General features: G+C 37.4%; 1 protein-coding gene across 10 annotated transcripts in view; it reads left to right on the top strand.

The window, feature by feature from the left end:
* MEF2C (myocyte enhancer factor 2C) overlaps nucleotides 1-16,852 on the top strand; it is a 191,128-nt gene that overhangs the window by 164,581 nt on the left and 9,695 nt on the right. For all 10 annotated transcript variants that reach the window (XM_081320825.1, XM_081320823.1, XM_081320817.1 and 7 more), the window contains 3 exons: nucleotides 7,970-8,142; nucleotides 14,657-14,786; nucleotides 16,091-16,226. In XM_081320825.1, coding sequence (XP_081176951.1) covers nucleotides 7,970-8,142; nucleotides 14,657-14,786; nucleotides 16,091-16,226 — 439 coding nt within the window. The remainder of the gene's footprint in view (nucleotides 1-7,969; nucleotides 8,143-14,656; nucleotides 14,787-16,090; nucleotides 16,227-16,852) is intronic.

Here is a 16,852-nt window from a genome sequence, read left to right as displayed (position 1 = left end):
CACCAGCATTTCCCTGTCTGTTGTATAGATAGGTTAATGACATGGATAAATAAAGAGTAGGTCCAGTATAATTCACATAGCCTAGATACACTGAATGATTATATCTAATACTTAAAAGTATATCTAATACTTAAAAGTAATATCAGATATGCTCCTTGTTCCTTCATACGTATTTGGAAATCAGATAAGGGCTGTGGTAGCTTAGTGGTTAGGATGCAATATTGCAGGCTAATTCTGCTGACTGCCGCCTGCCAGCAGTTCAGCAGTTCTATTCTCTCCAGCTCAAGGTTGACTCAGCCTTCCATCCTTCCGAGGCTAGTAAAATGAGGAGCCAGATTGATGGGGGCAATATGCTGACTCTGTAAATTGCTTAGAGAAGGCTGTAATGCACTGTGAATCAGTTCAAAAGTCTAAGTGCTATGGCTATTTGGGCAATGTTCCTGTATATTGAAATGATCCTACTCACAAGGATTGGCACTCAGTAATTTTCATTTACTGAACGCTAATCCTTATAAAACCAGAACAGTGTCATTCTTTTCATTGGGAAAGAAAACCACCAAAATGTGGTGAAATGAATTGAATATAGAATGCCACATCAAAGTAGGAGCAGAACATGTGGAGAGGTGGGTGGACTCAATCCAGGTTAGCTGACATGACTATGTGCCTGCCCATTTACATTTTGGTAAATCTTCAGCCACATTTTTAACAATATTCTGTTCATCATTTCCACAAGCCAGAAAAGTAACATCAGAGAGCCAATGCGTGCATCTCTAAAACCATGACAAATTCATGATGCCCAATCTCAGCTAGCATCTGTTTCCAAGGGCAAATTTACCATATGTATGTTACAGATGAGGTTAATTGAGGATGATTATGCTTTAGCTATGCAATTTAAATGCCTTTGGGTGGTGTAGTGAGAATCCTACTTATAGCTGATAAATTGCCCAGTCTATAATTTTTTTCCAAAGTTCTGTTTAGCTGTTGTTCCATGATTGAAGATGTCCCAACATCAAAACTCACAGAAGACTAGCAGGACAATAATAACCGCACTGAATAAAAAATACCAAAAGTCTGTGTAAATAGAAGAGATGTGAGGTAATTTTTTTAAGAAAAATGGATCTAACCCATTCCCAATCCTCTTCTCATAAAGGACTATTGTTTGTAGAAATCTACAAACAGCAAATAGATAAATATATCCTTTAGCATTGCTCAATAATGCAAAGGTTGTGATTGAATGCAAGTCCCACAAAATTATTTTTACTCCATCAATATATCTTTTATGCCATAGCTGACTTAGTCTGAGTCCCAGAAACTCAGCATTGAAAGGCCATTAGTGCAATAATGTGGGGATCAGAAATGACTTTTTAAAGATTTTTTCATTTTCTGGAAGAGTATGCTTCCACTCGGGCCTTCCTCTGCAGTTTCCACTCAGCCAAGTTAATGTACTGCAATAGACGTAAAGATGTAATACATAGTGGAAAGCTTCAGTTAGTTTAGCAGCGAGTTGCATTAAAGATGAAGAAATTGTATGGTTTTCTGGATTACCCTAGGTTCTAGTTGCTGTTTTCCTTTGTAATTCAAAACATTGTTCTATTTTATTCTAGGTTTTTTTTGTTTTTGTTTTTAAATAAAAGAACCCTGCGGCAAAAACAATAAGCATCTAATGTTTGATACCAGTTGTTCTCCCAGGAATTCACAATGATATGCATGCAGTTGCCTTTTGTGCTTCTGGTTGGTTTGATATGATGGCTTACTTTTTCCGTTCATTATTGTGTTAAACCTAGAAGTGTTGTAGGTTAAATTAAAATACAGAACAAAACAGCACTATCCAAATAGAAAAAAGAGTTCTCTAGAGCTTTGGGGAATCCCAAGATTTGCAAAGCAGTCTTGAAGGGAAAAAATTACCTAAAGTTTTTTTTTAACTGCAAATAGCCCATTGTTTTGGAATGATGACTTAATATGGATAGAGAGGGAGCTGGAATAGGGGAAAGGGACAAGTTAGATTCTCCAGAATCCTGAACATAGATGTACCATGTGGCAACATTTTAATGTAGACCATCCTTGTATGGCTGGTTGGAGGTCATTTAGTCCAAGCTCCTGCCAATGCAGGGATTCACATATCATCCACAACAAATGTGCAATCATTTCTTGAAAACCTCCTGTCATGGCGCACCTATGAACCATGTACAGACTGTTCCACTGCTAAATAGCTGTCACAATCAGGAAATTTCTGCTTATGTAAAGTATGGATCTCTGGGTTAAACTTCTATCCATTGGTTCTTATGGTAACCTCAACTGCTGTAGAGAATAAATCCAGATCTTCTTCGGGTAACGTCCATTCCTATGAGGAAGAATGCTATCATATCTGTCCATGGCCTTTTCTTTTTAAGGCTAAACATGCCATATACCTTTAAATACTCTTTGAAATATTTAACCTTAAGAGCTCTTTTCCATAAAAATGGAGAGTCTTTTGGTGTGTGTGTCTGTGTGTGTGCGCGTGTGCGTGTGCTCATGCATGTGTGTGTTTTATATAAATTTAGCCCATACCTTCTTTTTTGTACATTATTACTTAGGCTTCCAACCTCAGAGCTTCATGTCTCTTGCTCAAGAAGCTCAGGAAATAGGTCAGATTGGGCATTTCTGGAGGACTATGTACTGGTCCCTTACTTAACACAAACTCCTTCTAAAAGCTCTTCATCTGTTCTCCAAATAAGATAGGCAGAAGCATTCATTGGGGAGGGGGGAAGCGTTACACTGCCGCCCTGAATCCTTCGGGAGATAGGGCGGGATATAAGTCCCATTAATAAAAATAAAATAAAATTCCATTTCATTTCTCCTTATCAGTGTTATTAGTTTCTACAAAGAACGCCTAGGACATTGGATGTAAAAGTGGCTACTTGCTCCAATACAACACTTGGCAAGAAATAGACTTGTTTCTTGTTTTTAAACATCATTTACTCAATAAAATCAATAAAACAAAAAGTAAGTTCTGGGGAAAGAAATTCCCAGTGATCCCTGGTGTTTTTAGAGCCTCTTGGCTGAGAGGTTTATGTCCCTCTCAAACTTTTACTTCTCCATTAGCAGCAGACTTGTTATTATACACGGCAAGTGATATCCATAACGTTGAATGTATTCCATTTCAACAAATATAAGGCTTTTAATCAAATAAAATATAATGCAAACTAGTTCCCCATTTCATCTGTTCTTTATTTTCTCCTAATTTATAATCAGGAAATCTATCCGTACATGGCATATAATTTTCCCTCTTTCTAGTGGCTTGTGGGACATAGCATTGTGCACACAGTTGCATTTAAATTGATAACTGTCCAGGCAAAGTGTAATTTTAAAGGACAGGCTAAAGAAAGGTTTAATCTCTATATTAAAAGGGCTGAGTCAATTTTTGTTGCTGCCGGGTTTTCCTCTGCCTCCGAACTTAACAGAGACTTTCAGGACATTTAACTTTAAGGTGCCTCAGTTGAGGCCAGAGCCTTTAACAGAGGATGCGGTTTAAACATCCAGATTAAATGCAGACTCCCCTCTGCTACAGGCCACATGCATGTATTCATCATGGATTTTCAAATGATGGGTTTATATATCATTGGTTTTGAGTCTACAGTCTTACATTCCAGGATCCGTCCTCTGCCAAAAGCGTAACGATTTGGTGGCTGGAAGGAGAAACAGTCATTATATGGCTCCAAATTGCCAGCTGGCATAATGTGCCAAGAACAGCAGAAATCCACTGGTAAAGAGAAGATTGCAATCGCTCTTTAAAATAATTTGATGCTCTAAAAATATAAATGCAGGAAATGTCATCACGTTTCAAAATATTTTACGATCATGGATAAATACATAAAAAATAATATGACTGGTATCTGTAAGGGGCACAGTCTAAAAATGATGGGAAGGCATTATCAGTGTTAAGTTGTATTTTACAAACTGCTTTAATTTAATATATTGGCGGGTTTTAATGGAAAACAAGTATCTCCCCATCATACCCTTTCTTTTTCTTAAAAAGAAACACATAGAAGTCAGACTGCTAGATTATACAGACAAGTATTTTAATACAAGATAAATTGTATATTTGCAAGCATAAAAAGGAATCCTGTTCTGAACAATGTACTGAACAATTGATTGTCATTTTTTGAACTTATTGACTGGATTTATATCCTACTTTCCTCACCAGCATATTATATGATATAACCAAACAGTTTTTAATTTCCTTTAGCAAACAAGCAATCCACTGCAAATGTTAATGGACATGTTACTTTATATACAATATATGTTATATAAGGGTAGAATCTCTGGGAGCCCTGGGCTTCCTTTATCTTTAAGAATTTCCTAAATATTCTTGTTGCAACTCTAAAAGCATTAACAATTGTGTCATCTTAATTATTTTTACAATATTCAGACGTAAGTCTAATTATGATGAATTGAGTTGCTTCCTTTTGCAGCGTAACGAAATTAAATAGCTGATTATTAGAAAGTTAAAAACGAATCTATGCTATTGTGTTTCGCATTATATTTATTTACAGGCTTTGTGTATACACTGAGTCTGTGAGCAAGTGAAAGAAATTTTATTTCCTCATAAGTTGGTGATTTCATGCTATGGTGCCACTTTTTATATACATTTTATTTTGGTATTGCATGCTTAAACCATGTCACTAAAGGTTAACTATTTCAGTGGCCTTAAAAATGAGATCTTAAATCTAAGAGTTCCAGCCACTTATTGTGATGCTAGCATAGCAGGTGCCCTTTTTGGTTACTGACGCTGCAGAAGAATGAAACTCTCTCAGATAAGAGAGTTGAAAAACCACTGCCCTTGTGAATAAGTTCAGTAGCTCCTCTGTTTCCTCTTCCTCTTCCTCTCCTCCTCCTCCTCCTCCTGGTGCTGAGAAAGGCTGCTAATTGCAGTGCTGTGCCAGCATTATCATTGTGATTATTGCAGTTTCAAACGGGAAACAGCTCTGCTTCTGAAAGCACCAAATTAGCACAATGTGAAGATGCCTGTATGTCAGGATGTAAAGCTACAAGTGCAGAGATGACATGAAGGGGTGTGTTCAAAATCAGAACCAACTCCTGCTGAACTCAGCATTCAGGATTAGGCTCTGAAAGGGGAGGAAGGGATTGAGGATGAAGCATTTCAGAGGCTTCTGAGTCCTCCTCCGGTTTGTTTGCTCCTTCTTCTTTCTTTTCTGGAAATTATAGCCTTGCTGCACTTTCTTTTGTTTCAAAACAAAAAAGCCTAAAGTGGGGGAATAAAGTGAGTCAAGCTAAGCAGAATTCTATTGCATTTGTCCATAAAACAGCCCCTTTTATCATGGTTTGCTTTGTTCTTTCTTTTTCTATTTCCCTCCCCCCCACCTCCCCAGCAATATCATCTGACGTTGGTTTCTTTCTTCTGTGTAACAAGCATTTGGTAATATCCAGTTAAATATTCAATATTGTACAACCAGCATGCAGAATCCAATCAACCCCTCGCCTCGGGTAGCTCAGATTTTTCTCCAGGTCACCAGATTTTCTGTTGGGAGCCTAAAATATTAAAAGAGCAATGTCAAGGAGTTTTATTGTTTATGTTATCATCCCATTCTTTTTTGAGTGTACCACTCCTTACTCATCTGCCCAACAGACATGTGGTACAGGTTAGATTCAGAGAGTGAACTTAGCAGCTGAGTGGTGATTTGGACTGAGATGTCTTGCTTTTCCTGCACATCCTTCATTCACACACAGAGACACATCATTCACTTTTTCTGTTGAGTATGGAAAGATACAAGAACAGTAGATCTTTTTTTTTAGATATAGCATACTGTATGGAGAGTAAACTGTGCCTCAGTATAAAGAAAAATAAATGGGGTTGGCTTAACTCAAAACATTACTTGATTTTTAAAAAAAAATCAGGTTTTTTTCATAAAAAGCACATACAATCCTAGCTCCTTTTCCAAATCTTTACATCTATGTAGCCAAAGTTGCACCATCTAAGCATTAGGGGTAGATAGTGATGGATGTAAGGAAAATCCAAGATTTGGAAGTATACAAAAGTTTCTGGGTGTACAGAAACCAAGACAACCCAGTTAGGTTGAATACGGAACATGGACCAAAGATTTTTTTATTATTATTTTAATCCCATTTATATCCTGCCCTTCTCCGAAGACTCAGGGCAGCTTACAATTTAACCACAAACCAATGTGCTTAGCAATAGCCTTCATTCTATGTATATGCCTGCTTATTAGGGCTTATTAGGGCCCCCCCAAGCGGAATTATTACAAAGTCAGCTTATTGCCCCCAACAATCTGGGTCCTCATTTTACCTACCTCGGAAGGATGGAAGGCTGAGTCAACCTTGAGCCTGGTGGGACTCGAACCTGCACTAATTGCAGGCAGCTGGTGTTACTTAAGGAGGCATTAGCCCACTGCTCCACCAAGGCTCCTTATTGGGGGAGAATAGTAAACTGGAGGCAGGAGAAATGGATTGGAATCCATTTGAAAGTTGATTCAGTTAGAGCACTATTTTGTTCTTGTTATTGTGAAATGTAGTGTGAAATTTATAAAAAGTTTTATATTTTAATTGCAATTGCTTTTGTTCTTCTTTGGGTGCTTCCCATGAAGCAGGAATAGGCAACGAGACTCTAGAAAGGTGTGCAATCCTTAGATCTTTTCTTTTGTTTCCAGATTCCCTTTCACCACAATGACCGAAAATTGGAGGACCGAAAGCTTTAATTTAAAGCCTAAAATAGGCGTACAGGTAGTCCTCAACCTATGACAATTGAGCCCAAAATTTCTGTTGATAAGCAAGACAATTTAGTGAGTGTGCCCCATTCTATGAACTTTCTTGCTACAGTTGTTAACTGAATCACTACAGTTGTTAAGTGAATCTGACTTCCCCATTGACTTTGCTTGTCAGAAGTTCGCAAAAGGTGATCCCATGGTCCCAGGGGACTATCATAGATCCATGCCAGTTGCCAAGCATCAAAAGTTTGTTCACATGACTATGCAACAGTCATAAATTTGAAAAATGGACATAAATCACCTTTTTCAGTACCATTGTAATTTCGAACAGTCACTAAATGAATGTTTGTAAGTTAAGGACTACCTGTAATCTAGGTCTGAAACTCTCACTATATTCCTCACAACTCAGCAAAACCAGAATGTTTTCTAACCTGCCCATGTGCATGATACAATTGTACTCAGTCTGCATATCATATCACCCATTTCAGAGCTCGCCATGCAAAATAGAGTAAAGTGTGTGTGTGGCTCCAACCCATCCAAAGGTAGCCCACTCCTCTTGTACGGCTTAGTCAGAAGATTATCAAAATACAAATTTGAAAATGAATAATCATCCAGACCCATTGTTCTACATGTTACCTAGTCTACAGTTTCATAGAGGAATAGCATGATCCAAACAATCTAAATAATTGTTGTCTCCTGCTACTACTCAGCTGGGAAACATTCTTTAGGATGCGTCCCTATGCATACCACATGAAATGAAATGAAATGAAATGCTGTTTATTCAGATAATGACCAGCAAAATTTGAAAAAATACAAAGAGATAAAATACTAGCATAACAAAGATAAAATAGCAAATAAAAATTAACATACACTACTGAAATGATATGTTAGTTTAAGTTTAAAACATTGCAATACATGTCACCCTAGGATGATGAAAAGAGGTTATTGAAGTAACTAACAAGATCAACTATCTTCTATTTTGCTACCCTTATTATTATTATTTTTAAAAAGATTCCATCCCATTGATTCATCACACACCACCTTCCTTTTCTAGGCACCTTCCATATGTGTTGAGTTTGTAACTTCCCAAAATCTCAGCCAGCTTGGGAAATGCTAGTGTGGTACACTTATGTTAAGGTTATTGAAAAGAAGAACAATATTTCCTGAGCGTATTTCGGGTTAATCTACACACCTAGGAATCTATTGTTAAATCTGCATTTGTTTGTCTTTCTTTGCAAAATGAACAGGGAATGGGTATGGCAACCCTCGGAACTCCCCAGGTCTGCTGGTCTCACCTGGCAACTTGAACAAGAATATGCAAGCAAAGTCTCCTCCACCCATGAATTTGGGATTGAATAATCGTAAACCAGATCTCCGAGTGCTGATCCCACCGGGAAGCAAGAACACAATGCCATCTGTGGTAACACCTTCTTTTCTTCCTTTCCTTTTAAAGTTACATAGGTTCCAGTAGGCTTTATATTAACCTAATGGCAGGAAATTATTTGCTCAAGAACATTATTCAAGGCTCTCACTCTTAAACTGAAAGAGTTTCCAGCCAGATTTAGTTCAAAGATGAATAGTTTGATGTATTAGGTCTGCACTAGTGAAAAAATAAATTGGTTTGTTAATCAATTTAATGAGCTCTCTAAAAATTTACCAAACAGCTTTTGCTAATTGTCACTCTCCAGACATAAGTTGACATTGCAGTTCCCAGAATTTCCAGCCAACATACCAAAGGCTGAGAATTCTGCGATTTGCAATCCAAGTATAGTTTGACAGTATGTGTTGAGGGTGGCAAGGGATTATTAAATTATTAAAGTTTGCAGGATGTTTTGGCAAGATTCTTAATAATGCACTATAGGAATGGAAAGCAATTCTCCAGTAGATTTACTGGGATGAGATTTTGAAATATTGCTCCAGATAAATTCATGGTAGAATGAATACTAGCTACAATCTGAGTCTTACCCAGATTCATCCTTCCCTCAACCAAAAATTCCTCCTAAGGCCTAATATTATACTTATTTCTTTAAAAAGTTAAGTAGGTTACTCAAAAACAGCAATGCCATGATTTTAAAAGAAAAAGCTTTTAACAGAGTTTATTTTAATCCATTTGGCAGATAGGGACTGGCTTCCACAAAATAACTGTTTATATATAAATTATTCAGTTATTTGTCTTTATTACCCTTTTAATAAACCTGCAAATTATGTAGGTGTACCTTTTTCCATAGTAACAGTTCAAGGATACAAGATTCACACCTTCAATATTTAAGCAAAAAATGAGAAAGAGCTGCCTCTAATGCACTAAATGGATGTTGTAGCATTAGTTGGTTCAGACACAGTTCAGAAGAAAAAATGAGGCAAAGTACATTTTCTTGCATGCTCAGAAGGATTACAGCAAACCCTGGTGTTTCACTGTACCTTCCATAGAAGTAGCAAGAGAGGATTCACACTTCCTTCTATTTCTAGAACTCTTCAGAAGAGGAAGTGCTTAGCTTCTCTGTGCAGTCTGGTTCTTTGCAAGAAAAATCTATACATCTGCATGTGCTTTCACAGTATTTCACTGTTTCTGTGCTGTGACTGTGGCCAGAAGCTTGTATGTATTTTTATTAGTGGTGGTGGGGAACCTGATGTAAGTGATACCTGCCACTTAAATAGAGGCAACTTAAAATCACATGCAATAAATGAATTACATTCATAAAAATATTGTTAAGTGTTTTCAAATACAGTATTTATTTTTTTTTGTAACATTTAGGAATAGAATAGAGCTGGAAGGGATCTTGGAGGTCTTCTACTCCAGCCCCTTGCTCAAGCAGGAGAACCTATACCAACTAACACAAGTGACTGTCTAGCCTCCTTTTAAAAATCTCCAGTGATGGAGTGCCCACGATTCTGAAAGCAAGCTATTCCACTGGTTAATTGTCCTCACTGTCAGGAAGTTCCCCCTTAATTCCAGGTTGCTTCTCTCTTTGATCAGTTTCCAACTATTGTTTCTTGTCCTGCCCTTTGGTGCTTTGGTGAATAACGTGACCCCCTCTTCTTTGTGGCAGCCCCTCAAATATTGGAATACTGCTATCATGTCTCCCCTGTTTCTTCTTTTCTTTAGACTAGTCAAACCCTGCAGCTGTTCTTTGTATGTTTTAGTCTCCAGGCCTTTGATCATCTTAGTTGTTCTTCTCTGATTTTTTTTCCAAACTCTCAACATCTTTTTGTGATAAGGTGACCAAAATTGGCTGCAGTATTCCAGGTGTGGTCTTACTAGGATTTTATAAAGCGATACTAATACCTCGCGTGAGCTTGATTCTATGCCTCTGTTTATACAACCCAGGATTGTATTAGGTTTTTTGGCTGCTGCTGCACACTACTGGCTCATGTCAAGTGATTGTCCACTACGACTCCAAGGTCCCTCTCACAGTTACTGTTTTTAAGCCAGGTCTTGCCCAATCTGTACTTGTACCTTTGATTTTTCCTGTCTAAATGTAAAACTTTGTTTTTCTTCACACTGAAACTCATTTTGTTGGATAGGGCCCATTGTTCAAGTTTGTTAAGATCTTTTTGGATCCTTAGTTGGTTTTCTGAGGTATTGGCTATTCCTGCCAGCTTGGTGTCATCTGCAAATTTGATGAGTTCCCCTTCAATTCCCTCATCTAAGTCATTGATGAAGATATTGAAGAGTACTGGGCCTAGGACGGAACCTTGTGGTACCCCACTGCTTACTTCTCTCCATGTGGATATAGTGCTGTTGAGGACTACTTGTTGAGTTAGGTTTGCCAGCCAGCTACAGATCTATCTGGTGGTGATGTTGTCTATTTCACCTTTTTCTAGCTTACTAAGGAGTAGATTGTGGTCTACTTTATCAAATGCCTCACTGAAATCTAAGTATACTACGTGCACAGTATTTCACTGGTCTATTATTTTAATCACTTTGTCGAAGAATGAAATAAGATTGGTTGGGCATGATTTGCTTTTAACAAACCTGTGCTGACTACTAGTTATAACTTTGTTTGCTTCTAGTTGTTCGCAGATCTCTTTTTGAATTATCTTTTCTAGGATCTTCCCAAGTATTGATGTTAAACTGATTGGTCTGTAGTTTCCTTGGTCCGTTTTTTTCCCTTTCTTGAAGATGGGAACCACATCAGCCCTTTCCCAATCCTCAGGTACTTCCCCGGTGCTCCAGGATTTTTGAAAGATGTGGTGCAATGGTTCTGAGATAACATCTACCAGCTCCTTCAGAACTCTGGGATGTAATCTGTCGGATCCAGGTGATTTATATTCATCAAGGTCGGATAGGTGTTCTCTTACCATTTTCTTGCTTATTTTAATTTTTGTTTCTAATTTGTCTTTTGCAGTGGCTTTTTTTGGTATGTTGGGCTATGGTTTCTTTTTGTGTGAAGACTGATGCAAAGAATGAGTTAAGCAGCTCTGCTTTCTCCCTGTTGCCTGCTTTTTCTCTTTCTTCTCTCTTTAGTGGGCCTACAGTTTCCTTGACTTTTTTCTTGTTGATAATATGTTGGAAGAAACATTTTTTATCCATGATTTCTGTTACAAGTCTTTGTTCATTCTGAGCCTTTGCTTTCCTGACTTCATCTTTACATGTTCTGGCTGTCTGCTAATAATCAGCCTTAGTTATGTGTCCTTCTTTCTATTTTTTGTATTTGTCGTTTTTGTCTTTCAGTTTGTCAGAGACGTCTTTGTGCAGCCATGCTGGTTTCTTCTTGAATTTCTTGTTTTTCTTTTTGGGTGTATTGTGCTGGTCTGGGCTTTTATGATCACATTTTTCAGAGTTTCCCACACTTCTTGGGTTGTTTTCCGCTTTAGGATTTTCATCCATGGGATCTTTCCTAGGTTCTCTCTGAGTTTGTTAAAGTCAGCTCTTTTGAAGTTCAAGACACTGGTTGGATTGTTTTCTGTTGCTAATGTTTGCGTTATATTAAATTCCAGTATAACACGGTCACTTTCACCCCAGGTTCCGGCAACTTCAACTCCCTCTATCACTTCTTCTCTATTAGTTAGGATTAAGTCCAGTATGGCTTTACATCTAGTTCTGTCCTCCACCTTTTGGGTGACAAAAAGTTGTTGGCTAGGTTGGTTAGGAATCTGCAGAGTTTGTCTCCCAGTTGATATCTGGGTAGTTGAAGTTGAAGTCTCCCATTATTATTGTGGCATGCTTCCTACATACATTTGTTAACTGGTTGGCAAAGAGTTCATCTATTTCTTCAGCTTGGTTGGGTGTTCTGTAATATACACCTATGCTAATGTCACTTTTTTCTCTTTTATATTGACCCATATGCAATCTGGAGAGATTTTATCTTTGATCATGTATGTTTCTGTAGATATGTAGTATTCTCTTACATATAGAGCAACTCCTCCTCCTCTTTTTGTAGACCTGTTTCTTTTGAACAGTTTGTATCCATCCATCAGTCCATTCCATTCATGGGTTTCGTCCCACCAGGTTTCTGTAATACCAACGATGTCATACCCTCCCTCATGTACTATTGCTTCTAGTTCACCCTGTTTGTTCCCCAAGCTTTGAGCATTTGTATATAAGCATTTAAGGCTTTTGCGCCTTAATTGTTACTTTGCTGGTTGCTCCTCCTGTTCTCAAGAGCTGCCCATTTTATATAACATTTCAGCTTGTTCCTAGGAGGAAGGCAACCATTTATAATACTCTGAATCAGGGAACAAACAAAAGCTTCAATTCCTCGTAAACTTAATTAGGATTTGTCTCCTTGAATTCAATAAGGCTTGGTGCAGATAAGACAGAAATGAATTTTACAAGAATTGTATCTTGACAAAAATCAAAATAAAGCACTAGTCTGAATCAAATGATAATACTTTTATACCATTTTGATTTGTGACTGCTACTACTGTAGCCAGTTTGTTTTCAATTATATTTTAAAAGGTGTTGTTCTCTGTGATTTCAAAGTTTCTTTTATTACTGAATATAGCATTTTAAAGCTATGCTTTGACACATCATACGCAAACAGTACTTTACGTTTTGAGACACAAGCCAACACTAAAGAAGTGTATCTTTACTTCTGCAACTCTGAAGCCCAAAAGTTACATCTTACAACAATTATAAACATCATTTTGATTAAAACCTTGCTTCATTACTAATGTTTATCATGTCCTGTCCATACACATTAAAAAGCTACAGTATCCCTGAGTTTTCTCAAGTGTATTAAGCCTGTATCTTTCGTTATATTCTATGGAATCATATAGGACACTAATTTCCCATGTAATCCTTAAAAGGAAAACAATTTGAGAAACAAATCTGATAAGAAATGCAAGGTAGTGCTAAGGATACTGCTCTACCTAAATCAAATTGACAACTATTTTAAATAGTTCTGTAGTAAACTACTAGCCTGATACATTTATGTATCCACTTTGTGGTTTCCACTTGGATAAAACCCATCAGTGCAACTATCTCTTCTTGAAGGAATAGGATAAGGTGAACTGCTTGTGTGGCTGACCTTTAGAAAACATCTCTATCAAATGTTTTATTTCTAGAACATCTAAACTAGTAATACTTTCCAAGAGGTCATCTGATTGGCAAGATATTTTACAACAATGATGTCATTGAGTAGGAGTTGCAGTTGAGGTCAGGATTAGGAAGGCAAAAACATGGGTGTATTACCCTTAGATTAATCTTCATCTCTAAGAGAAAAAAAAGGAAGAAACTAACCAGGACTATATGTCCTAAACATAGGAATTTAAATAATGTTTAATGAGAATATAGTATGCATAATTAGCTTGATAGCCAATTCTACTGTGCATTATTGCGAAGCTATGCCTTCTTGCATTGGAAGCAGAAGACTTTAGAATATTTGCTTTTGCTAATTATTCATCCTCCTCTCTCATGCTATCAGTCTGAGGATGTTGATCTGCTTTTGGTAAGTGGGAATAATGTTTATTGAAGACATGCAGAAACAATTCATTTGCTTTTCCCTACTGAGTTGGCAGTTGAAATATAGGAAGCTTTCTCAGATTATAACCTTTTCTTCAAAAACAAATTTAAGTCTCTCCCATCTATCTTCTAATGTTTAAAAGTGTTGTATTTAACCACTGTAAAACAACAATTTTATAAAGGTTGGATTTAGTGTTCTTCCAGTATTGTCACCTTTGAATGCCCAAACTTTTTAATGTTTCCGTCAAATGCCCTATTCCTTTAAATTTCCAATCTTGATTTGTACATTTTAGAGCCCCACAATAAGAAAATGCAGGGTAAAGATATATTTAATAGTATCTTTCATATAAGTTTCAGCATTTTTAAGAATAAAGTGACCATAGCACCATCTTCTGGAGAAAATAGAACATGCAGCATTGCATATTCATCATCTAGCTTGCCTATTTTAAGCATAGCCAGCCAGTTCACCTAAGGAGGTCTGTATATGTTAGCAGGCTTCTGCACATGTCCCAAATTGTAACAGAAACCATAGAGAAGTCGAACATGCATGTATATGGGCATATCAATAGGTTGTTTTCAACAGCTAATTTTCTATTACCATCTGGCACAACTCATCCTACTTCAATACTTTTTTAAGCATCCTTGGAAATGAACTGGGATGAAGGAGTAGCATAATATTTTTAGTTATATTTTTCAGGCAATTTTTCAAACTTAAATGATTACATGTTAAATATTCTTATCCTCCTAGTCTGACTGCTACTAATGTATATGTGGGGGGAGGAGAAAAATCTTATATGTTTGGTAACCTAGGAGATTCTGATTTAATGAGTTACTATGGTGACAACTGCTCTCTTGAAAAAATGATAAATCATGGGATTGGCAGAGTTCATAAAAGCAACATGATAAATGATTAATGTAGTGAAATCTGTATGCAATTTTGTACCATAGGAACAATTCCAATCTCTAAATATAATTTGTTTCAAATGTTTCCCATCCTTCCATTAATATGTTTATTTTACTCATTTAAAAGAATCAAAGGATAAATAACTCTCAGTCTGCTCAGTCATTGGCTACTCCGGTGGTTTCCGTGGCAACTCCTACTTTACCAGGGCAAGGGATGGGAGGATACCCATCAGCCATTTCAACAACATATGGTACCGGTAAGTTTCCACAGAATTCTGAGCCTTATAGATTAAATAGAAAAAAGCCAGATACTCACATACAGAAAAGCCCACGCAGTTGTGAATTTGATGCTTGTGGTAATATGAAATGAAACAATATGTAGAATCCTATCTCATTTTTGTTGTGTATCATAACAAGAATTACTTTTAAGTGGCTTAAGAATCACTTATTCACACTTGACAGTTGAAGAGCCACTTAAACTTCCCTTATCAGAAAATGCTTTGACATTCCCACTCTCATAATTAATTGATGCCTGCTGGCACATTGTAGGGATAGTTTACCTGCATCATACACTTTTGAGAGGCCAGAAATGCTTCCATGCTTACCTGAACTGCAGACTCCAGAGTGTCTAATTTGTACACTCGTAAGGTATCCATTTGTACATCAGAAAGACTTGATAGGAAACAGTAATGAGGACAAAAAGGCATATCACTCCAGAACTTCCTATTGTATAATAAGCTGGGACTGGCAGAGCCATGAATGGCTGTACCAAATCCTTATCTGGAAGGGGAAGCCATTTTCCAGTTCAGGGTCGCCCGAAAGGTTGAAGCCCAAAGTATGTCCATTTTCTGTTGACTAGGGTTCTAAAACTCAATGTGAGCCTGGCTGGTCTGTAGGCTACATACTGTACCTTTTTTAACTTCTGTACTTACAGGCTTGAATGTATATTCAAGGTCACAGTCCATGGAAACATAGTAACTAACCAACCCCAGAGCCTAAGGTTGCTATTTCCAAGAATCCAAGGCTAATCTAATTTTGATTGCACTTTACAGTAATCTTCCTTAAAGCTCATATATTTGGCCCATATTCAATATCAAGGTGGGGAACTGTGGTCCTCCAGTAGGCACTAATCTAGAGTGCCCAGCCTCCATTGCCATGCAGGACCATGTAACTGGGAGTTGTTGCCCAGCAATATCCAAAGAGTCATAGGTTTCCCATTCCTTGCAAGTAAGCTGACATTGTAGGCTGCATTTTTTGGTGTTGATAAATGTGTGCTAAAAATATTACAAAACATCACAAGCTGAAAGTTCACCAGGAGCCAGAAAACCATATATTTAGCATTTATTTCCTAAGATAGTAAACTGAGTTTATGCACTTGTATATCTATGCATCTATCCACCTATTGTGCTTTCAGTAAGTGGTGAGGAGAAGAGAATATCTTTTAATACCACAAGTTCAGTAGATGTTACAATGCCTTATTAATGGAATATGACAGAATTTGCTTTGGAACTCTTTCTTCTTAATTTTGAAATTATTGTGTGTTTTTTTATTCTTCTATCAGAATATTCGCTAAGTAGTGCAGATTTGTCATCATTGTCTGGCTTTAACACAGCCAGTGCTCTCCACTTGGGTTCAGTAACTGGCTGGCAGCAGCAACATCTACACAACATGCCACCATCTGCCCTCAGTCAATTGGGGTAAGTCAGAATTCAAAGCATTATATTATTTTTAAAAGACCCAAGATATCTTTCCCCAATAATAATAAGAAAAATCATTATCATCATCATCTTCTTCTTCCTGTTTTTGGTTATAAAGTTTTTCCCTCCCTGTTGGAGAAACAGCCAGTCCAGTGTTTGGAGCAGAGAGCTCAGAGTTTCTAATATTCTGGAGTTGAGAAAACCTTGAAAGGAACCAAAGCTATAATCTTGGCAGAATGACTGAATCCTCTTTGTCCTACAAGAAACCCAAGAGAGTTGCCTCCATCTAGCTCTGTCCTGTGTCCCTTTCTCTGTAGATAATGTTCCGTTGGTTGTCAGTAGAAAGTGATATGAGGCAGGTGTAATACATAATAAATGGCAGGCCTGCAGTATGTCAGTGATAGATGCATCATGCATATGGATAGATTGCAGTGCAGCAATGGGGGAGGAGAGCAGTTTAGTGAAATCAGACAGCAAACTGTTTATGGGATTAAATTGTCTTGGCAGTGGAGTTTCAACATTAGCTGTACTAGGCCATGTTTTATTTTATTTATGGTGCTGGAGAAGACTCCTGCGAGTCCCTTGGACTGCAAGGCGATCAAACCGGTCAGTCCCAAAGGAGATCA

Source organism: Vipera berus (genome assembly GCF_964194415.1).
Source record: "Vipera berus genome assembly, chromosome: 2".
NCBI classification, from domain to species: domain Eukaryota; kingdom Metazoa; phylum Chordata; class Lepidosauria; order Squamata; family Viperidae; genus Vipera; species Vipera berus.
Note: the sequence above shows the minus strand (reverse complement) of the source record. Positions and strands in the feature narration are given on the sequence as shown.